Raw genomic sequence first — 23,757 nt, 5'->3', positions numbered from 1 at the left:
TGCGAGCGGTAGCGATTGTGAAACAAAAAAAAAGGGGGAGCATAAACCACTATATAATCGCTACTTTCCCCACATAGTCTATTTCTTGCCTTTATGGGTATATGTCATTAGAAATGTCATTTCAAGGAAATTAAAAAGTCTTTCTCGTTGAAAAATATGCATTTTGCCATTACTCAGAACTTTCAACTGAGCTACTTGAACGATTCCGGCTTGTGTCCCTCTAGTTTCATATGTAGCTCCTCTAGTTCTGTCTGAATCCGTGGTATAACCAACTCAGATTGGTGTCCCGAATCCTCCAGGTCGGATACCCGCTGCTCCACCAAAGATAGCCTTGCGGATAGATGGGTCAAATTGGTATTTAACTGACTAAGCTGTTCCCTGGTCTCCTTGTGAGCTACCTCCTAAAATAGCTTAATTGCCCGCAGCTCTTCTAAAATTTGTCTCATCCAGTCCTCCAATGGATTTCTATGAGGTGGATTAAATGTAATTGTGCTGCTGGAGCTAGAAGTGGCGAGATTAGGATCTTTAGCTGCCCTTTCTTTAAAGATGTAGGATCGGATACCACACCATAATTGTTTATCAGAGCACAGTCAGAAATAGCAGCAGTAGAGGTGGGCAACATGTCCCTTTCGTCTCCTGAAGGAATCAAGACTTGCCCGGGGCCCTTATCATTGTCCTTTGTAGTTAACATAGGATGAGCATGATTGCTGGTTACAAATAGAGGATATATGGTCTTTTCTTTATTCTGGCGGGTATCCTTCAGGACTATGTGAGAAATGGTATCGGAATTAATAAAGCTGCCAGGAGAGATGCTGCTATCCGTTATGTGGGGATCTGTTGCCCTTTCCCTTTCCATTTATGACACTGTATAAACCAGGGAGGGATACAAACTTTTCCCGAAGTAGTCCGCTGAAATTCAGTAAAAGTTAATTGAAGGGAGGAAGTATATTGAAAAATGTCCTGTTCTGAGATACCATCTCTCTGCATCTCTCCTGAAGACGTATGACCAGAGCCTGGGGTTAGTCTATTTAGAACGGATGACGAAGTCTTTGACTTGGACCCCTTCATATTTTTTCCAATCATTCTTGTCCTCCCTGTTCCATCACGGGTCATACGCTTCATTATGTGGACAGACTTTTGTCTTGTTGTGGTAAGAAAAGAAAAATATATATTACTTAAGTACAGTTCCCCCTTTTCTCTTCTTTTTTCCTTTCTCTCCTGCCACCTCTTGTGTGTTACTTGACAGTTTTCCTTCTTATCTCTTCTTCTCCCCTCTCCCCCTTATTCTTCCTGCTTGCTTTATTAGCTTCCCTTTTTGCTTGATTCCTTTTGCTTCCTCTGCTTGTATTCTTCCCCCTGTCTCCCTTGCTTTTCCTTTGCTTAGTTAGAGGTGGAAGAGGGATACTCTACAATGCTTGGCTTCCACCGTACATCAGTGTCTTCTGCTGTCCATTGTGACTACTTTATACTTTTCTTTTATCCTTCTTCTTCCCTCTTCTATCTTTTTTCCTTTTTCCCCCCTCTCCTCTTCCTTCCCTTCCTTCCTTGGCTGGCTTTGCACTGAAGAGCCGTCGCTGCCTTCGGTTTCCTTCGTCTCTGATTTCACCTAATCGTAAATATAGAGACAAGGTGTCACCGGTCTTTTTAAATCTGATATACACTTCACCAAGTGCAGCACGGGGGAGCAAATAAACCATGACTTTCCTCTCCCTTCACCTTTTCTTCAGTCATGGTGCCTGGTTCCTGGCCCCCCGCCGCGATCGAGGCTGTTAGCGAGGGAGGTTGAAGAGGGTGTGCCTCTCTCCCAAGACAAGGAGAGGCGTGCACGAAACACAAACGCCGTCTCACCTCGTTATCTCCACAGCGGTGCTATCAGCTCTCCAACCTCGCAGCTGCTCTTCATCACATAGGTACCACATAAGACCTCAGCATCCCGTCCTTTACTACTCGCCGTCTCTTCCTCCCTGCCAGCCAAAATAAAAAGGGGAAAATTCCGCTGTTGACTTCAAACTAGGGACCACAGAGGTCCCTCGGCCACTCCGCTACCGCCACCGCCGCAGTCATGCGAGTTCCTCCAGGCTCCTAGCCACGGAGCATAATGGGAGCGCAGGTGACTGTCAAGATTTCCTGCCAAATAGCATTACCATTGGTTCTGTTGGGATGCAGGATAATCCGTACTTAGCTTGGTATCATACAAAAGATACAGAGCACTCACTGAATTGTGTACATAGACCCTGTTCTTACCGGGCTGGGCAAACATGTGCAGACCCGTGGCAGATCTAATGCTTAGTAACTTTACTTTTATTCTAGTGCTGTAAACCTGTCTTTTTAACTTCTGATCCTCTGACACAACCTATCTCCTTTATCCCCCAGACACGGACTCTGTGAGCCATACTAGCTCTCCAGCTTACATGATAGACAAAAAACATCCTGGCCTCTCTGCAGATCTACTGAGGGTCTTTCCCCGCCAAGAGGCTCTCAGGCCACCTGTGCCCCTTGTACCTGCTCAGAACCTCTATCTCAAACAGGATGTTCTTCAACCGGTTGCCCCCAAGGCTAAGGAAGGACAGCTGCTGCAGGTGGGGCAAAGATCCTTGGGATGCAAGTAAAGTGGTTGCCCCTCAGGTTGAGCACTTTTAGGTGCTGCTGGTGACCCAGCTCCCTAGACAGCACAGCTTAGTGCAGTCCGTTGTTCTTGACCAGCATGGTGCAGAGCTGCAGCAGCCCCAGCAGCTCGAGGCCCAGCACCTCTACATACCTACCTTGACTCCAAGGTGATGCCAGTGGGCCCCTAGGTGAAGTTACTATAGCCAAATTGCACCTGTGGAACAGCACAACAGCCCAGTCGCTGGATCTCCACCTTAGGTAGGGCTGATGAGATGCCATGTCCACAGCCCCTTTCTAGAAAGATACTTCGTCATTTGGAAGTTAAAATTAAAGCCCACCATTGGGATCCTTCATTCTATTAGTGCGTCAGACCCTATTAAGTAAACATACAAGGGAGACGCAAATAGGCCGATGGACCTTTTGACTGCACTTAGAGTTTTTCACATCATACATCCCGTACCAATACAGATCAATAACATCAACAATCAATGACATCAATAATCAATAGGAGTCAATAATTTCCACACACCATGACCTTGCAGTCATGAATAACCACACCTTTATGTAAAAGTTAGAATGTTTATTTCCCTATTTTAACAATGCTAATGTCACATAACCTAGGGGGTCATTATGACCCCGGCGATGAGTGATAATGTGGTTAGTACTTCCAACAAGCTACTTCTCTACTCATACCGCCATGGCGGTATTAGCCACCGGGCAGGAGATGTCAATCTCCAGCCTGGCGGCCGGCATAGTACCGCCGGCGGCATTTTGAGCCTGCCCACCACCATGGTTTTCGTGGCTTTAGCAACGTCATGAAAACCATGGGGGTAGGCCCTACCGGTGACAGGGAATAATTACCATGTCACTGGTAAGCGGCTCCCCCACCCCCTCAACACACATCTGACACCCTCTCCATCCAAACTTCCCCCATCCCCTCCGATCCTCTCACTTCCCCCACCCCCTCCGATCCTCATACTCTCCCCCACCCCATACACGCACACACCCGCAGACACCCACCACGCATACACCCAATCACTCACGCTGGCATACACTCATTCATACACGCATACGTTCAGACATGCTCACACACATTCTTACACAATCACTCACACGCATACAACCACGCAAACAACCCAACACACACAGAAACATTCACACACACACTCACACATTCATGCACACAACCAGACACACACACACAACACCACCACCCCCTCTCCTGTCGGAAACCCGACTTACCTTGTTCTAGGTGGTCTTCCGACAGGGAACGGGAAGGGGCACTGCTACCGCCAGCAGTGCCCACCAGCAGAACTCCGCCAGGCCATATCACAGGTCATGATACGGCTGGCGGTGTTCAACTGGCGTGGAGGTGCTGGTGGTAGCAGCGCCAGCTTACCACCGTCTGCTAGTATGATCACTGACAGATTTCCGCCCTTCTTGTGGCGAAAGTCCAGCAGTGATCATAATATGTCGGATAGATGGTAGCCGCGATGACAGTATTTTGGCGGCCGTCACCGCAGTGGTAAGCGGTTTTTACTGCCAATGACAAAATGAGGGCCTTATTCTCAAACTCAAATGATAAACATACAAAAACAACACTGGCTGACCAAAGAGGCGAAAGAATTGCAAATTAATAGCAAGAATAGCTGCACAAACAATATGACATACACTTAGATTCAGCAAAGAAAAGACACCAACTGTGATTACATGTAGCGAACTTCATCAGTGAGAACCCTAACTAACACCAGATTAGAAAAGCATGTTTGGGCTTCATGCAAAACAATCTAGTCAGAGAGTTTGGAAAAAACATCTAACTATAGCCCTATCAAAATTTGCGGTTGGTACCTAGAAACAAAAGCAAATAGACATAACAATCAGTATCATCATTTTATACCTGTCCTCAATATGGTTCAGCAAGCAATGACAGTGTTCGTCAACAGTACATCAGTTCGGTCAGCAAACTATCAGCATTCAGCATCAAAGTTCAGAAAAAGCAATGTCTCTTCAAGCAACTCGGAAAAGAATAGAGCTAAACTCTCAAGACAGTTAAAAAGAAAAATAGCTAATGGCCTCTCTCCCCTTGATGCAGTCTGGCTAAGTTAGATTTCCTAAAAATACTTCCCACATCCTAATTGGTAGAGGAATCGCATGTTTACTTTCTGTCCAAAGAAACTAAACCCTCAAATCTACAATTTTACTACTACATGGTTCACATGTCAATGATTGGCTCCACTTCTCCCGCTCTAATAATTCGACTCGTCAGGTATCAATATTGTTGCAGCTTACACTCCAGTCAGTGCATCCATTGTCTTCTCCGGGGAAGGTCAGTCTTGCCCATACTATATTAATATACATTGTTTCACTAGCAAGTACAGCATCTTCTAGCAAGCAGTTTCTCATGAGAACTAACTTAAGCTGTGAGCACATGGTCAGAACAGTGGAAAATACTATTTAATTCGCTAAGCAGATATTTTATAAGACGATTAAGAAATGCAGCTTGATATGAGGCCGTGCAACTAGGCCAAGTCCTCGCTAGGTTAAAGCCTACAATTATGCATAACCTTTAATAAGACAGATTACTACATTAATCAAACAGAAGCTCAACATTTCTTATTAATAGGCCATTAATAAGTATTCTTTGTGAACATTAGCGGCCACTCTGTTGGGCGCACCTTCATGTGCGTGCCTTATTTTTCTCTAAGTTAATACATTTTCTACTCAAATTCAACACTCCAAATACACAAAATACATGAATATTCATGAATACATTTCAGAGTTAACAATTATGCACTGGATTCCAGAGTCCAACGGCAGCTAGCTCTCATAATGCCTTTCCCGATGACACCAGAATGGTCTAGGTTGCGTGTCCGTTCAGTCGTTCACTGACCTTGATGTTCAGGAACATGGAGGCCAGCAGCTCAGTAGCGTGGGAAGTGCTTCACTATTCCTGAACGCACACAGCCCAAAGTAAGTTCTTGACAATGCTTTCAGCACGGATGTGGCAATCATTTCACATGGTAAGCACAAGACATGCAACTGGTCACACCCATCACACTTACAGTGCCAAACTAAAACAACAAACCATGAGGGGTGACATGTTTGCAAAACTCTCAGCCACTGGCATTCGGTCTGGCCACATTCCAGTCCATCATTTGCTCACTGCACCACTTCAGCGGGAGAACAACCACATGCTAACCAGTCTTGATCCTGCTCGGATGGGATCAGTCCAGCCAAACTGCTAGCACACCTGCCTTCTCAATGGGTCTTAGGCAGCGCGAGACTGGTGTCAGCCTCGTTGGGCCTCCTTAGTGAAGGCTGTGTATAGTATTAAGCACTGGGAAACACAGAGATACTTTGCTGCACAACCTTGTTAAGGATCTTGCCTCTTCCTACAGTCTCAAGGCCACAAAGAGGCAGATAGATTATAGTTGAAACACAGTTATGTCGTTGACGTTTACTGCAATGTGAGAGCTAAAATCAGATTTCTGAAGATCAGTTTTTGGTACCATGCGGTTACTTCACTTGGAATGAATTGTGATATAATTTTGCAAAAATCATTATGCTTATCGAAATTCCAGCTTACCAAGAAATCGCACTGCATTATATTTAATTCACACTGTAATATCCATATCTCTAAAAAATTACATGTAATTCTTCAGGCAACGGGTCGAGGCCAAATATTCACAGTTAATGGATTTGTGTCTATAAACTTGCACATTTAGGAACGTATCCCCGGGCGGCTCTGTTGTGACTGATCTATTCAGAATACATTCACGTGCCAGAAAATATGCTGCAACTAGCAAATAGCTACAACCAGTCAACTTCTGCTTTTCCAAGCCCGCCAATAAATAAATCATATAATTCAGAACGTTAATGCTAAGAGGAACGGAAGTGATATAGGGGAGCCATGTTTCAATGTGATATTTGTTTCAGAAAAGAAGCCAACATGCAGTGTTTACTTTTTTTTAAATAAGTAAATAAATACGTTGTGGTACCCAGGGTTTATCTTGAGAGCCTGCCAAGGGTGCTGTTAATGCCAGGATCGCTGAATGCTAAAACTGCCTTGTCCTGATTAGACCTCATGCCTCTTTCTTCTCAACTACACATCCTGTCTCTTTATCTCATTCTTGCAGGTTCTATTTCATACTTGCTTTCTCCTTTTGTCACTGTTTCCTATATTTCTATTCTTCTTCTTCTCTCCCATTTTCTGGCTTTAGCTCTATTGCTATGGATCAAATTGGTGATAAAGTACCAGTCCCTAAATATTAGTGCTGGTGCTCACCACAAGCAAACCCCAGCACAAATTAAGCAATTTCTGTATGCCAGCTCATGTAAACTGCATATATGCTGCCCACTGTAGCTGCATTTTTGTTATTGCCTCAAGGCGTGCATCATGCTCCCTTGCTTGTCTTTCAGTATCAATGGAAGAGCTTGCCAAGCAGTCAGATTTCATCACAGTGTGCTGTGCACTGACACCTGAAACACAAGGCATCTGCAACAAGAAGTTGTTCTCGAAAATGAAAAATACAGCAGTATTCATAAACACCAGCAGGTATGCAAAACAAGATGGGAGGAATACAAATTGTTATGTGCATTTGTAAATCACACTATCACCTGCGAGGGTATCCTGGCGCTGTGCAGGTGTTTGTGTCTTGCCCTGACTATGGTAGATTGCTTAATTGAAAAGCCAGGCCATCAGTTTCTTGTAGAATTCAAGGAGAGAGGAGGAGGCATTTATGTGGAGTGGGAGGACATCCCAGCAATGTATGAAAATGCCCGTCCTCCTCATCTGGTTCTGTGTATGCGTCAAGTGTGTATGAGCAGGAGTCCTGCGAAGTGGTGGTGTCTTGGTGGTTGGTGGAAGGAGATGTGATTGTTCAGGTGGGTGGGGCCTAAATTGCATAGTGACTTGAATGGGTGTGTGAGGAGTTTGAAATGAAGAAGTTTGAGTATCGGGAGCCAGTGTAGCTCCCTGAGGTGTGGTGTGATGTGAATTCTGTGTAAGTCTTTGAGGATGAGTTTGGCTGCCGAGTTCCAGATGGTTTGTTGTCTTACAGTGAGTTGCTTGGTGATCCTGGTGTATAGGGTGTTCCGGTAGCCCAACTTGCAGGTAACTAGGGCGTGTGTGACGTTTTTTTCTAGTGTTGCTTATGAGCCATTTGAAGATCTTTCCCTGCATCTTCAGGGAGTGGAAGCAGAATGCAGTGACGGCATTAACTTGTGAGGTCATGTCCAGTTTGCTGTCATTTATTATTCTGAGCTTTCTCAGCGTAGATGCTCAGGGCCATATTTATACTTTTTGACGCACAATTGCACTAACGCAGTTTTGCGTCAAAAAAAATTGCGCCGTCTAACGCCATTTGGATGCGCCATGCGGGCGTCAAATTTATACTTTGACGTACAGCGGCGCAACCAACAGGTGGGAGTCATTATTTTGTGACGCAGACAGCGTTGGTCTGTCGTAAAGGAAACCAACGTAAATGCGACGCACATCACTGTGGGTCGATTTACGACAGCGCAATCGTGAAAACGCCGTTTTTTTTCACGCTATTGCGTCACATTTTTGCGCGAAAACTGCCCTTTCAGGAGAGGAGACCCAAAATGGATCCTAGATGCCCCAACAGACCCCAGGAGGATGAGAGCAGACCAGGAACCAGCCAGGAAGAAGCATACAGGAACCAGGAATTTTTTTTAAAAAAAAGAAAGTGTCGCTTCAGTGCAGAGGAGCTGGAAATCCTGGTGAAAGAGGTGACGGAACACCAGCACCAACTTTTCATCACCTCTAAATTGCCACTCAGTAGGAGAGAGGCCATCTGGAAACAAATTGTGGACAAGATTAACAGTGTGGCTGAAGAACGCCAGACAGTCACCGAGTGTAAGAAACGCTGGCATGACTGCAAACGTAGGACCAAAGAGAAAATGGCCAGGAACAGGAAGGCAGCAATGCAGACTGGAGGGGGGAGTCCAGCACAACAGGAGGCCCTGGACCACATGGAGGAGATGGTCGCAGCCGTCATCCCGGAGGAGATCGTCACAGGGATTCAAGGACTGGACAGCGCAGACTACCACGACACTACGCACATGCAGGGTAAGTCGCATGGGGAATCATAATACAATAATGGGGACTGTAAGCAGGGGGGGGATACCTACTACACAATGCATGTAAGTCAGCACATATATGAAGTGGCATGGGGAAAGGGGCATGGCAGGGGGGCATGCCCAGTACTGACCGAAGCTGGGGCACGACAAAATACAGCAACAAAAACAGTCCCACGGGGACATCCTGTAATTACAACAAGAGAGCCAAGGGAAAGCAGTGACAGGTGGGAAGGACACTACCTCAAATCCACATACAGGCACTTGTATTGCAACATCTATTCCCCATCAACTAGGTCCCTACCTGTAATGCAGTAGCAAATACAACAACTGTAACTTAACTGCAACCACAGTTGACAATAACACCTCTCATCTCTGTGCAGCTATAGTACCAAATGGCAGGAACCCCACCCTGGAACATACATACCTAAATTAGGGGGTGAGGATGACATCTGCAATTGCTCCTAGAAATAAGACAAAGGTACCAGTACACTCAAATGCCGAATGTCCATAACTGACACATACATAAGCCTAAGTAAACAGCAATAGGAGCCACACAGCACCAACGATACACACATGCTGCATACGTCAGGGTCCCTCACGTGCCTGGCTAACAAGGCAACATCACTAATGTCATACTGCTCAGACAACAACATTGAGGAGGGGACACAGGCAACTGGTCACTGAAACACACCTGCAAAGTCGGACAAACAAATAGGACATTCATACGATAAACAGGCCAATCCAATTAAATACACATCACCCAACATCATCTCAAAACATCAAGAATGTTTACATCCATACCACATCCTAACATTGACATGCATAGGTAATGCCACGTGACATGTACAGATCATGCAATGTGAATAAAAAGTGTATGGGGCAGGGCCTGAGAGGCAAGTGTGCTGCCAGGGCAGTCACAACACCCACAGTCAGTCAAAGTGTAGTGTTGTAAGTGTAACGTATACTTTGCGCATTAGCTTCAGGCTTTAGGCCTTTGTGCATCTTACCCTGATTGTACTCATACTCATTTGCTCACATCTAAGTGCCTCAGAGCAATTTGCACTAAATGATTCTCATTGCCCTTCCTATCAGTTAATGTAGCAAATAGTCAGTCCTAGGGTGTTTTTAATTAGTCAAATCACACTGTTTTGCCTACTTCTGCACTGGAGTTTGCCAGAACATATTCACTCTGTGCCCCAGTCAAGGATACCGTCTGGTACGTTGCTGATAGATGTGGTAGGGGTTAAGGTTTGGCATTCCTGCGTAGGGAAACTTTGTCATCACCATGACATATGTCTTTTACATTCACTTCCTTGTCCCAAGACACGCATGGGGGAGTTTCCAAACAGAAAATCACAACTAGATGCTGCCTGCCTTGCTGCTGATGCACAACCAGATCCCAGCCCATTCCTCTGATATGAGGGATGATGTCTCCCCTGTGATTCTGACAGGCAACCTCCAAACTTAACATGCTGTGCTATACATAGAACATGCAGAGGGAGAGTAGAAACTGTTGGGCACCATGAAAGCTGTGTACTAATGTATTACTCTCCTGCGGACTATTTCAATTCTAACAGTGTGTATTGTTTTTGTAATTGGGGCTCACACCTAAATTCCTACAAGTCAGTTGTACAATGAAACTTCATATCAAACTAATACTGTCTTTGTCATTTGTGTATGGGAACATACCGGAAAAGATAGAAATGTGTAGGACCTGAGTGACCACCACTTCCCTGAGAAGTTCCAAAGATGTCATGCGCTCGGATGTGTAAACATTCCTTTGATGTGGGAGACCAGAGGCACTGCTAGTTAGTCTTAGCTAAATTGAATATCTGGGTGACAGAGTTATTTACAAGTGGGTCAAACTTAGTCCCCCACACCATTAGCTATCCTGCTGCCTAGAAAGCCAAGAATCACATGTTGGATAATGAGAGCCCACCCTACAAAATGTCCCTCCATAACAATAGTGAAACACCGAGTGAGGAGTAGGAGAAAAAAACGCCTTTTCCTAAATAATTACAAAGCAACAGCTAGAGGCGATCAGGCAGACATGTCTGATAGCTCCATATCAAACATGTGACACACAGGTGGGCCATAGGCCTACAACAATGGCCTATGACGGACAGCAGATACCTAGACAAACACAGAGTACAATGTTAAGGCATCCAAAGGCTTGTATCTTACTGCAAAATTGTCACAACACAGACACACTAATTGTACCCTGTTTCATTGTAGAGGAACACGGATCTCCTGCTGATCTGCCTGTCCATGAGTTCCCTGATGACATGGATGACGAGACCATCAACCTCCCACAAGAGACCATTGACATGGTCCTTGAAAGCCTCCAAACCCCACCTTCAGTCACAAGGAGGAGCACAGAAGAAGCAGCCACCACAGTAGAACCACCCGCCACCCCAATTGTAAGACCTGCCAGCTCCAACACAGCTGCGGACTCTGACGACACTGGCACCAGCTTCGAAAGAACTGTCATTGGGGTCCAGCGGGAGCTGGCAAAGGAGGTGCGGGTGGGGATGCAAAATATGGCAGCCAGCCTTGAGGGGGTGCGTTCGTGCATGTTGTCAACTGCTGATCAGGCAGCTGCAATGCAAGCCAGAACTTTGCTCTTGGAGGACATTTCAAAAACACTGAAGGAAATTGGCACAGCTGTCATCCAGTTGACACAACAACTCCAACTGCAAGCCACTCAACGTGTGCACGAATGCAACATAGAACCCCTCAGGGCCGACCTGGCTGCCTACCATCGGGATGTGGCTGCCATTCTGAAAAACCAGCAGGCCCTCCTTGCTGCAGTACTGCCCTTCCTTACTCAACAGGGATCAGCCCCCGGGATGTCTGCCTCCATGTCTTCTAACACTGAGGTGTGTGTTGCCCCTTCACAACCAACAACAACAAGGACACACCAGGCAACACACACATCAGAAGAAGAAGACATGGAACAGATAACATTCACACGCAAGAGTACCCGGAAGCCCTAGTCCCTGCACCATGCCCTACTCTGACCAAGGTCCTACGTTTTGACACATGCCAGTCTCACTACAACTAACCTCAATGACTGTTCGGCAATCCACTGTATGACTTGTCCACCTTGCCAGTGAATGTTTCTCTCCTACCATTTGGCATTTCATGTTCCTCTGCACTGTCTGTGACATCACCCCAGCATGTCAGGAGCATCATCCACACCCCTTCTGTAGGATCACCATGTAATAATGCACCAGAAAGGAGTCAGCAAACATGGTGAATGGACATTTTGCACTACACCACCTATAAATAAATATCACTTGCACACCTATTGTGTCTCTGTGTCATTTCAAAATTCAACTGTGCAGTAGATAACTCCAAAGTGGCTGTGTGGCAACCATGTCGATTCTCTATACTACTGTCCTGATTTCATGTATACTGAAACATCTGTGCAGTGGCCAGGATTGCATCATAGCTTTACTATACTGAGGAAAATAACTGATGAAGGGACTAAGCACACACAATCATGCTGTGTTGGACAGAATGATGCACCATCTATAGCCATTCTACACAACTAATGGTGGCTGAGAAATGTAGGCACCATGCAATACTAAAATTTGAAATTATGCTGTAGAATGAAAGGAATGATAAACAAATTACACAGCATCAATCACCCTTACGGCGTATACTTCCATGAAGGAAATTAATGCTGAATCAGTACACACATGATGTAGGTCAGCAATGACAGCAACAAGACAAGAGTGTGAACAAATCATCATCTATAAAGCTCTCCCTGAACTTCACAATGCTGTCCGACCTATCTATTTATCTACAATAACAAGTCTGGAAGCACTCTTTGTGAAGTAGGATACATACCAACCCCAAACCTTGATGATCAATGCACACTACCAATGGTGGCTCTCCAACATGGTGGATACTTACCAAGTTAGCACACGGGTAGCTGGCATGTTAAACCTCATAAGCCTGGGGATAGCGAGCATGGAACACAAATGTCATACTTAAACTTTCTGCTACACTGATGTCAAGGCCATGAAAAGGTAGCACCTAACGCATCAGGTAAAGGGTTAACAAAATGTTTATTTAAAAGTAGTAATAAAAGAGGCAACTAAGGGAAAGGTAAACCTACACTAATCTAACCTGACTACTACTAACCCACAACTGTCCCTAACTAACCTAAGCTAAACTTACTCTACACATGTAACGAAACGATCTAAACATCAACCCCCCACCCACCATTAAGAGACAAGACACATGCAGGACAACACTTACTAACCTACACACATACTATACTATCCTAAACAAACATATATATATATATATATATTTTTTTTTATTAAACAGGAATCCCAACATTGCCCCCCACCCACCCACCCAGACAAAAATATTAGATAGAAAGAATAAGGACCCCCCACCCTCTTACCTAACACTAACTAAGCAAATTTCCTATACTTATCCTATAACTAACCCCGCAAACCCAACTAACAGTATGAAAAAGGAAAGAGGTGAGAGGGGAGGGGTAAAAGTTCAGGAGGGCAAAATGACTAAAGATTTGCCCTCCGAAGTGTGCGCCGGATGGAGCGCACCTTCTTCTTCACCTCAGCCATGTCCTCCGTCAGGTTGTCCACCTTGCGAATTAACCTGTCCAATTTTCTAGACAATGCCTGGAAGGCTGCAGGGTCAATAGGAGGGTCAGTGCTGGTCTGCGTGCCGGTGGAGGTGGATGTTGGTGCTGGAGTGGAGTGGCCACGGGACAGCCCTGCTCCCAACACACGGCTGGGTCCAGGTCTTGATGAAGATGCCTGGTCCGTCACTGGGTCCCCTTGGGCAGACCTGGTGGTTGTAGTGGCGGTGGTTGTAGGTGGCACCGTTGGGGGAGCCTGTGGTGTGGCATACCACGCCCCGGAGGCCCGATCCGAATTATATCTGCGGGCCATCCTCCGATACCCACACTGCACCTGCAGGATGTGCCTGTACCTCATTGCACGGCGCTCAAAATTGTTGCGCTCTGCGGCACTCAGGTTTGCAGCTGTGAAGAGAAAAGGGAAATATTGAGCATTGAATTTACAGTGGGTTGAATACCACAATGGGTCATTTGTCCATTACTAGAAATGTATTGTTTGCAGCAATTGTTACAACATAGTTCACGGAAAGGCTCAGAGGAAGTACATGTGAATCATGCATACCTAAGGTCATATCACACATAGCATATCCATGTCTCTACATGATGGATGACATCACCCTAAACTACTCATCCAAATCATACCTAAGGCATTTGACATTATGGCACCAGCTCTTCCGCATACTGACTTCAGTACATATGTCATTCTATGTGATAACACTCACACTCCTCACTCAATGGCATTTGGAATTAGTTGTGTGCTAAGATTGACCCCCTGGCCCAGAATCATATGTCCACACTAGGGGTCAGATGTAGGAATTTAGAAAAATCAACTAGCAATTTGCAAAGCAGAACGGTGTCTCTGACACCGTCTGCGAGTCGCTATGGGGTCCCTAAAACCCACCTCATGAACATCAATGATGTGGGTTCCAAGTTGCCCCACCTTAGCAACATGGGCACTCACGGGGATGGAGGCCTGCTGGGACCAGCAGAACTCCATAGACGTGACTGCTTTTAAATTAAGCAAGTTATTTTTCCCCAAGTGTATGGCCGTTTACCGGAAAGGAAAATGAGCTGCAATTAGTTTTAAATCACAACAATTCAACTTGGAAATTTTCACGGTAATTATTGGTCCCTTAGACCACTGGCTGTTTTGCGCAGGATTATTTTAGTCCACTCACAAAGGTGAAGCTTTACAATGAGGACCCCTTCCAGTCAGCAAGTTGGTTACCATCCACTTCAAGTGGATGATAACAGCTACTCACTTTGCAACCACGTACTCGGTTGCAAATGGGATTGCCTACCACTGTGATTTGCAAGTAGGTCTGGTAAAACCCTTTAATATTTCAATTTTGAAAAGCATTTTGCTAATATGTACATGACCACCAAATACATTTTGGAATAGGAAACAGACGTTTGCAAATCCCACACATATATTTATGCCATTTGCAATGTGTAGACATTTTTCTCACTCTGGCCCAAGGTACTAACTCAAGTCACAAAAGGTGTTAAGGACGTGTAACATACTGGTTGCTACAGTCCTAGGTACCCTGTTTCACAGTAAGATCCCAGTCTTTGTGGGTGGTGTGGGAAGAACAACCAACAATCCCATGTTCAATGCACACCCAGGAGTGTACAGAAAGTTCAACAAGTATGTGCCGTCACACACAACACCTATGAAGGGCTAGCAACACGTTGTAGTCAGCCCAACCTTGTCACATCCCAGGTCCACACATGTCAAAATGGTATGACTTAGCCCAACATAACATACTATTAGTGAAGCATGTTTAACAACACACACAGAGGAGGTAGTACACCCATTCACATGATTCAACTGAACACCTAGGGCATTGCACTCAAGTCACACACACTTCGAGTTCACCTTGTGGAAGTACATGCCCCCGTAAGATCCAACCTACAGTGTACACAGTCCATCCTCAACTAGGAAGAAGCATTTGTCATCAAAGCCATGTGCCTAAGCTATCTGGGAGACTGTCAGTCTGATATGCAGACTCAGTTGATGGCAAGTCCCTGACCAAGTCTAACATTGACCAGTGTATTAAAAATGAGTCATACCATTCCCAATTGCCGGCCTAATTGAATGGGCTACAGCCCCTCAATCTGAGAGATGACTACGTATTGCTTTGCAGAAACATAATTCAAATTTGATATCACACTAAAAGAACAAAGCCAATGGACGGCCAGCACATCAAATCATGAATTCTCTTTAACACACAGTAATCCATCATGCGTCATTACCAAACAATGTAAATAGCACTCAGGCGACACTCACTGTAGGTATCGGGGTCGTCAAAATGGGCCACCTCTCCCACGGTGTACGGGGCTGGTCCACCTGTAAAGCATGAAACAAAGATTATACTCAGACTGGGTGAACGGACAAATGATTTCTGTTACAATGACACTGTGTGAATATGACATGGTAATGATAGACTTTCACACATGCTCATCCTGCATGGATAACTTTGTATTCAACATTATCATTGGATGAGTCTCCTGCTCCAGTGTCACACCCTACTACACTCATGCAGTGGCCAGGACAGTCATGTGTCGTCCAAGTTAATCCTCCATTAGTATGCCCCAACAATAATGTTAACCATACATGTCAGCATGTGCATCCCAGAGACATTCCAAAACTGGTTCCATGAGGACTGCATGACCACTCACAATCAAACAGGCTATGTGGACAGGTTCAACACACAGCAACCAGACACACATGTGACATATGTGTGAACAACATGACTAACTTCATGTGACGTGAAGGCAACACACATGTATAGCATCATCATGTGTTTCCAATTTTCTGTCTAGCTATGGCGTCTGCATATGTAGGTATGTTGTTTCTACATGACGTACTCACTGGCCATTATGACCAGTGGAGTACAAATAGAGCAGTTCACGTGTTGCTTTCCTGACCCAAATGCAACACTACATTACATGCAGCTACAGGCATCTGGTATGTGTTGCAAAAATGAGCCATCGGACTGGTAGCATAGGTCTTCATACACATTCTGCAACAAATACACATTAGGACACATATGTATACCTTGGTAGCGCAGCATTTGCAACATTTTGTGACGCAGAGAGGGGGCGACTTAGCAAAATACAAATAGATGTTGGATTTTAATGCTGTTATTGCGTGTACATGTGTTGCAAAATATGGGGATTTATGTGTATAACCATGGGCCTAGGTTTCCCTAGCATTACACACAGTCAGCTACTTATTTTGCAGATTGGCTAACAATCATCACATGTTCACACACAGATTTCTATCATTCCCATTTAATAGATTTTTACTCACCAACATGGCCACCAATCCGGAGTCCCAGGTGGTCCAGCAGGTCCTGTTCCCTGGTGACCAGATCTGCCCAGCGGTGCTTGAGTTGGTGTACATTTCTCAGACTCCCGTAGACCCGGACCAGGTGATGGCGCACCTTCTCCCACCGGATTTTCCTCGCCTCCGTGTGATACCCCTGTATCACACGGCCCCCAGCTTCCAGCATTAGTGGCAGGAAATGGCTTACTAGCCATAGGAACCCCCCCCAATTCGTCTTCACCCATCCTGGACAGGCGAGGCCTACCTGACATATTGAGAGGACTAATGCTGGACAAAATAAATATGAAAGTAAAAGTGGGAAATGGGGAAAGGTAGAGGTGTGAAAGAAAAAGAAGAAGGAGAAAAATAGCCCAAATAACCCCCCAAACTATGCTACCCACAACAGACTCCCACTGACAATACAAACTATCACAGGTATAGACAAAATAACACGAAACAGACTGAGACAATGTTATACAACAATAATAGATTGACACTAAGACAAAATACAAGGCACACAGGACACAAAAGCAGTAAAACACAGGACAACACCTTTCACACAACCACACAGTCTAGATAAATCTGAGACTGCAAAGTGAAAGTGAAAGTTAACTCCCAGTACAGATTTTGTAAACAGGATATCCTATTACATCACTTCCTGCAGAAAATGGCCGCCGTTTTTATTTTCCCGTTTTGCGTCATATTTTCACGCATACACAGTTGTGCGTCATTTTTTTTGACGCATTACAGTGCACATGATGCGGAGTGAAAAAATATGATATGAATATTAATATTTTATAATGTACATGAGATGACCAACATATTGTCCATGTAGCGTCAATTTTACCACGCAAACAGCATGGGCGTCATTTTTTTTACACGTACAGTAGTGCACATGATGCGGAGTGAAAAAATATGATATGAATATTAATATTTTATAATGTACGAGATGACCAACATATTGTCCATGTAGCGTCAATTTTACCACGCATACAGCATGGGCGTCATTTTTTTTACACGTACAGTAGTGCACATGATGCTGAGTGAAAAAATATGATATGAATATTAATATTTTATAATGTACATGAGATGACCAACATATTGTCCATGTAGCGTACATTTTATCACGCATACAGCATGGCCGTCATTTTTTTTACACGTACAGTAGTGCACATGATGCAGAGTCAAAAATATGATATGAATATTAATATTTTATAATGTACATGAGATGACCAACATATTGTCCATGTAGTGTCAATTTTACCACGCATACAGCATGGGCGTCATTTTCTTTACACGTACAGTAGTGCACATGATGCAGAGTCAAAAATATGATATGAATATTAATATTTTATAATGTACATGAGATGACCAACATATTGTCCATGTAGCGTACATTTTACCACGCATACAGCATGGCCGTCATTTTTTTTACACGTACAGTAGTGCACATGATGCAGAGTCAAAAATATGATATGAATATTAATATTTTATAATGTACATGAGATGACCAACATATTGTCCATGTAGCGTCAATTTTACCACGCATACAGCATGGGTGTCATTTTTTTGACACGTACAGTAGTGCACATGATGCAGAGTCAAAAATATGATATGAATATTAATATTTTATAATGTACATGAGATGACCAACATATTGTCCATGTAGCGTACATTTTACCACGCATACAGCATGGCCGTCATTTTTTTTACACGTACAGTAGTGCACATGATGCAGAGTCAAAAATATGATATGAATATTAATATTTTATAATGTACATGAGATGACCAACATATTGTCCATGTAGCGTCAATTTTACCACGCATACAGCATGGGTGTCATTTTTTTTACACGTACAGTAGTGCACATGATGCAGAGTCAAAAATATGATATGAATATTAATATTTTATAATGTACATGAGATGACCAACATATTGTCCATGTAGCGTACATTTTACCACGCATACAGCATGGCCGTCATTTTTTTTACACGTACAGTAGTGCACATGATGCAGAGTCAAAAATATGATATGAATATTAATATTTTATAATGTACATGAGATGACCAACATATTGTCCATGTAGCGTCAATTTTACCACGCATACAGCATGGGCGTCATTTTTTTTACACGTACAGTAGTGCACATGATGCAGAGTCAAAAATATGATATGAATATTAATATTTTATAATGTACATGAGATGACCAACATATTGTCCATGTAGCGTAAATTTTACCACGCATACAGCATGGGCGTCATTTTTTTTACACGTACAGTAGTGCACATGATGCAGAGTCAAAAATATGATATGAATATTAATATTTTATAATGTACATGAGATGACCAACATATTGTCCATGTAGCGTACATTTTACCACGCATACAGCATGGGCGTCATTTTTTTTACACGTACAGTAGTGCACATGATGCAGAGTCAAAAATATTGTGGATGTAAATTATACTTTGAAGGCAAAATATTAAGACACTTTTGGATACATTTGTATTTGACTCTGCATTGTGTGCACACATGTACGTGAACAAATTATGACGGCCATGCTGTATGCGTCGAATATGGAGCAAATTTTTCCTTATGTCTTCATGTTTTTAGCTTTGGAAAGGGGATTTGTCATGGTCAAACGGTGCGATGTGATACACATATGTGTTTGTATATGACACATGTCCGTTGTTTTATGTATAGAAGGCATTCACACTGTAATGTTTGGGATACGTTAACTAATGTATTGACCATATTTGACGACATATTTGGTGTAATTGCTGATGGCTATTTTGAAATGATGGATGGGATACCATTATGTATTCCGTCTCCAAAATGTGTCCACATTTATGATGGTGATGCTTGTATCTGTAGTCCTAACAGGGAGTGGGAGAGTCACTTTCAGTTTTTATGGGGCTGAGCATGTCCCATTATGATTTTGTGTTTCAGATTTGTGTTGGACTTGTGACATGGAGGCCACACATGTGCCTTATGCATGTGTGTGGTTCACAAGTACATGATTCTTGTATGTTTTGGGGGCGGTAGAGGTGGACTTAGGCCACCAGCACCCTAGGATTTGACCATCCAGAATAGCTACTGTATCCATGGAGTATATTTATTATATCATGGCAAACCTGCAGCAGCGGGCTAAAGTAAGGCCATATGGTATGAATGACTGTTGACCATTCATTCATCTCATTAGCCCATTTGACGTTTGCAGTAATGATGAATTGGAGCAAACTTGCATACCATTTTACTATGACTATGTTTGCAAGACTCTCAGCGTTCCCGATGTGATAATGAGAAGAATATTTTGGTTGTCTGTGTCCCTTTCTGCATAAACTGGTTTAGTGTCATGTTACAATCTTCCTGCTAGGTTCAGACTGGGACACAACTGTGATGGTCTACTTTCAAATATTAGATTGATTGTATGACATATGTGTACATGTGTGTTGGAATGTGGATCCACTATCACCTGTCTGGGTGTATGTTGTCACTGTAACTTCAAGGTCTCCTCCTGAGTTAGTGGCAGCTGATGTTGTAGCTATTGTGTATTGCTCATATCACACACTTGAGAGTAGCCATTGATGACATGGTCACGTACACATGGATGGTCCCACCCAGTCTCTGAACACGTGTAATGTGACTTTCAAATGATCTCCAATTTTGGGCTGGATGAGAGACTGTTTCAGTTGTTTGGATCCGGCATGTGTAATTGTCACATTTGTACTCTTGTTGGGCTCTGTGTATGGTAATGTATCATGTCACATCCTACCCTCTGTGCATACAGTTGTGATGTTTATTTTTGGTGTGATGAATTTTAATGGCATTCTTGATCAATGAGACGACATTCATCTTCAGCTATTTCAAACTAAAGGTGGTCAGAAATTAATAGGCCAAAGCATGATGTGGTGTTTGTTATCTGTGTTTATTTACAAGTGTGGAATACAAGTGATTATAATAACTTAAGTAAAAAAATTGTTCACAAGCTGTTGGCGCCTACGCACTCCTGCTGCCGTGTTAGGCTGTTCCCCCTCCTGTTGCAGGCCAGCATCCTCCTCATCATCATCCTCAGGCATATCTGGGTCCGGTTCAAGGAGGGGAATGTTCCTTTTTACACAAATATTGTGTAATATGGCACAAGTGAGTATGATCTTGCAGACCATCTCTGGGGAGTATAGTAGGCTTCCGCCAGTGATGTCAAGGCAGCGGAACCTTGACTTTAGGATCCCAAAGGTCCGCTCCACAATGCTGCGTGTCCTCTTGTGGGCGTCATTGTATGCCCGCTCAGCAGCAGTATTTGGGTTCCCATATGGTGTCATTAGCCAAGGCTGGATGCCATACCCCTGATCAGCTGAAAGAGAAACACAGAATGGTATCAATTAGATGTAGGAGGCACTGTTGTACGTATCTTTGATGGAAGTAGTTGTGTTGTGTTGTCTGTGACTATTTTGTGTACTAATGTGACAACCTATGGTTGTTGGTGGAAACTTTGGCATTGTTTTTTTTCCTTGGCTGAGCAAGTGTTTGTTGGCTAACTGTTTGTCAGCAGGATGTATCGGTTTCTCAAGTACAGTGTGCCCTCCCTTGCATTGTGACTTGTGACACAGGTGTCCGTGTGTCCTCACTGGGGGTGTGATGATAGTTCCATGCAGAGTTGAAACATGAAAGGGTATTAGAAACGTTCAATTGAACATACCCAGGCCATCCCATCCCTTAAAAGTTATGCATTGTATTAGTGTACAGGTTATTGTGAGACTTCCAATTTGCAAGGTGACATTTAGGCAACCACAGTCATGAATGTCTTCACACTAAGCTGTGGAGTAAATTCCAATGTGTGAGAGGTTCAATGGTGACTTGTGAAACATGGCTAGTGATGTGAGTACCTCAGTGTGTTCCTGTCTAGGTGTTGCTATTGTGGTGTATGGGTTGTTTATCCTAGAGGGTTTCTGTGCAGTAAGTAAGTAGATTTTTGTCCTTACCAACAAGTAGTCCATTGCCATACCGTCCATCCTGGAAGTGTTGGTTGATGGTGCAGTGACGGAAGATGAATGCGTCATGTACACTCCCAGGATATTTTGCCACAATGTTGCTGATCAGTCCTTGGTGATCGACTATGGCCTGCACGTTGATGGAATGTGTGTGCTTCCTGTTGCGGTAGAGGTGTTCACTCGCAGCAGGTGGCACAAGGCGTACGTGTGTGCAGTCGATTGCACCAAGGACGTGCGGAAAGCCACTGATGGCGTAGAACCCCTGTTTAGTTTCCTGCTGCTTCTGCACTGTGTTAGGGAAGCAGATGTGGCGGGGTGTCAGTCCAATGATGGCATCCAGTACTTTAGGCAGGAATGCGGAGAAAGATGGTTGTGAGATTCCACCAACCAGGGCACCAGTTGTCTGAAAGGAGCCACTTGCCAGCATATGAAGTACGGCAAGCAGCTTTGTTTCTGTTGGGATAGTGCGTGGAGTCACTAAAGTGGGGGCCAATTGCTGTTCAATATTTGTCAGCAGCTGCTGAATGGCCTGCCAGTTCAACCGGTACCTCTGGATGATGTCTCGTTCCCTGAGGCCATGCAGGGTTGTTCTTGGGCGGAATATCCTCTCCTGCCTTCTGCGCTGTCTTTGGGGTCCCTGCTGTTGTTGTTGTGGCTGCTGTTGTTGCTGCAGGGCTCTGCGTCTACGTGCACGTTGAAGAAAAATCACCTCCATGTCTCCCTGTTGCTGCTCTGCTGCTCTGCTGCTCTGTTGTTTGTTCTGTGTGTTCTGATTAAGTACAGGTGTGTTTGCCCCATTTTAACGCCTGCCCTGACCCAGGTGTTAAAATTTCACGATATTCGGGCTTTGCGCCATTTTTTTGCGCCGCCTGCCGCGCGGGAGTGATTTTTGCCCTGAAGCATAAATACCACGCACCGCTATGTGCGTCTGTTTTTGGATGGGAACACCTACCCCGCATGTCATTAACGCAGGGCGGGGTGCCGCTTCCAAAAACTGGCGCACATAGCGCCATTTTCCTGGTGCGCCGGATCGGGCGTCAGGGTTTAAATATGGGGCAACGTTTGCGCTGAAAGTGCGTCAAAATTTTTGACGCACATTCGGCGCAAACGGAGTATAAATATGCCCCTCAGTGTAGGTGCTCGTCTAATTGCATCTGGCCACCAATTGGAGACCAATGGTGAGGTGTTCCTGCTGAGGATCACTACATCTCTTGTCGGTGTTGAGCTTGAGAAATTTGGCTTTTATCCAGGAAGGGACTTCGGTCATACAGACAGTGAACATGTTTTTTGTGTTGGGGGTCTTGTCCGAAAAGGGAGAGTATGAGTTGTGTGTTTTGGTGTAGTAGGGGATCTTGATGTTCTATGTGCGGATGACATTGGCCAGAGGGATCTTGTGTGCATTGAAGAGGATGGGGCTGAGTGGCGAGTCTTGATGTACTCTGCATATGAATATACCAGCTTCTGACGAGTAAGGTACCAGGCTCACAGCTTGTGTTGTATCCATTAAGAAGGAGCAGTTCCATGGGAGAACGGGTCCTCGGATGCCAATCTCATGCAGATGCCTGATGAGGATGAGGTGTCAGACTACGTCAAATGCTGCACAGAGGGCTAGGAGAAAGATGACTGCTGTGTCTCCTCTGTCAAGGGTCATGCAGATGTCATATGTGGCTGGGGATGAGTGCTGTTTCTTTACTGTGGTTGGCCACAATCGGAACTGCATGTCATTGAGGAGCTGGTGGTTGACAGGTGGTCAGTGAGGTGTCGGTTAATTAGTTTCTCTAAGACTTTTACCTGGTATGGTAGCAGGGAGATGAGTCTGAAGTTACAACGTATGGCTTGATTAGCGGATTAGTTATTGACCAGAGATGGGGTGGTGGCATGTTTCCAGGTGCCCAGGAATGTGACTGAGGCAATGGGGGCATTGAGGGTGGCGTTGTTAGTGCTTCGCTGATCAGTAGGAGTTTATTGATGAAGGCGTGGTGGTGGCAAGGGTCCGATGAGGCCCTCGAGTGACTGGTCATCATGGTAGCAGCGATTTCGATGGTGGTGACAGCGGGCCACAAGTTCAGGGTTCTTTGGTCATGATGGAAAGTTGAGCTGCATTGGTGA

General features: G+C 44.5%; 1 protein-coding gene across 1 annotated transcript in view; it reads left to right on the top strand.

The window, feature by feature from the left end:
• LOC138299367 (glyoxylate reductase/hydroxypyruvate reductase-like) overlaps nt 1–23,757 on the top strand; it is a 166,350-nt gene that overhangs the window by 116,931 nt on the left and 25,662 nt on the right. The window contains exon 7 of the mRNA XM_069237591.1: nt 7,027–7,162. Within this exon, the coding sequence (XP_069093692.1) occupies nt 7,027–7,162 (136 nt within the window). The remainder of the gene's footprint in view (nt 1–7,026; nt 7,163–23,757) is intronic.

This window comes from Pleurodeles waltl, chromosome 1_2, assembly GCF_031143425.1.
Source record: "Pleurodeles waltl isolate 20211129_DDA chromosome 1_2, aPleWal1.hap1.20221129, whole genome shotgun sequence".
Taxonomy (NCBI): domain Eukaryota; kingdom Metazoa; phylum Chordata; class Amphibia; order Caudata; family Salamandridae; genus Pleurodeles; species Pleurodeles waltl.
The sequence above is the reverse complement of the archived record's forward strand: the minus strand, read 5'-3'. Positions and strand labels throughout refer to the sequence as shown.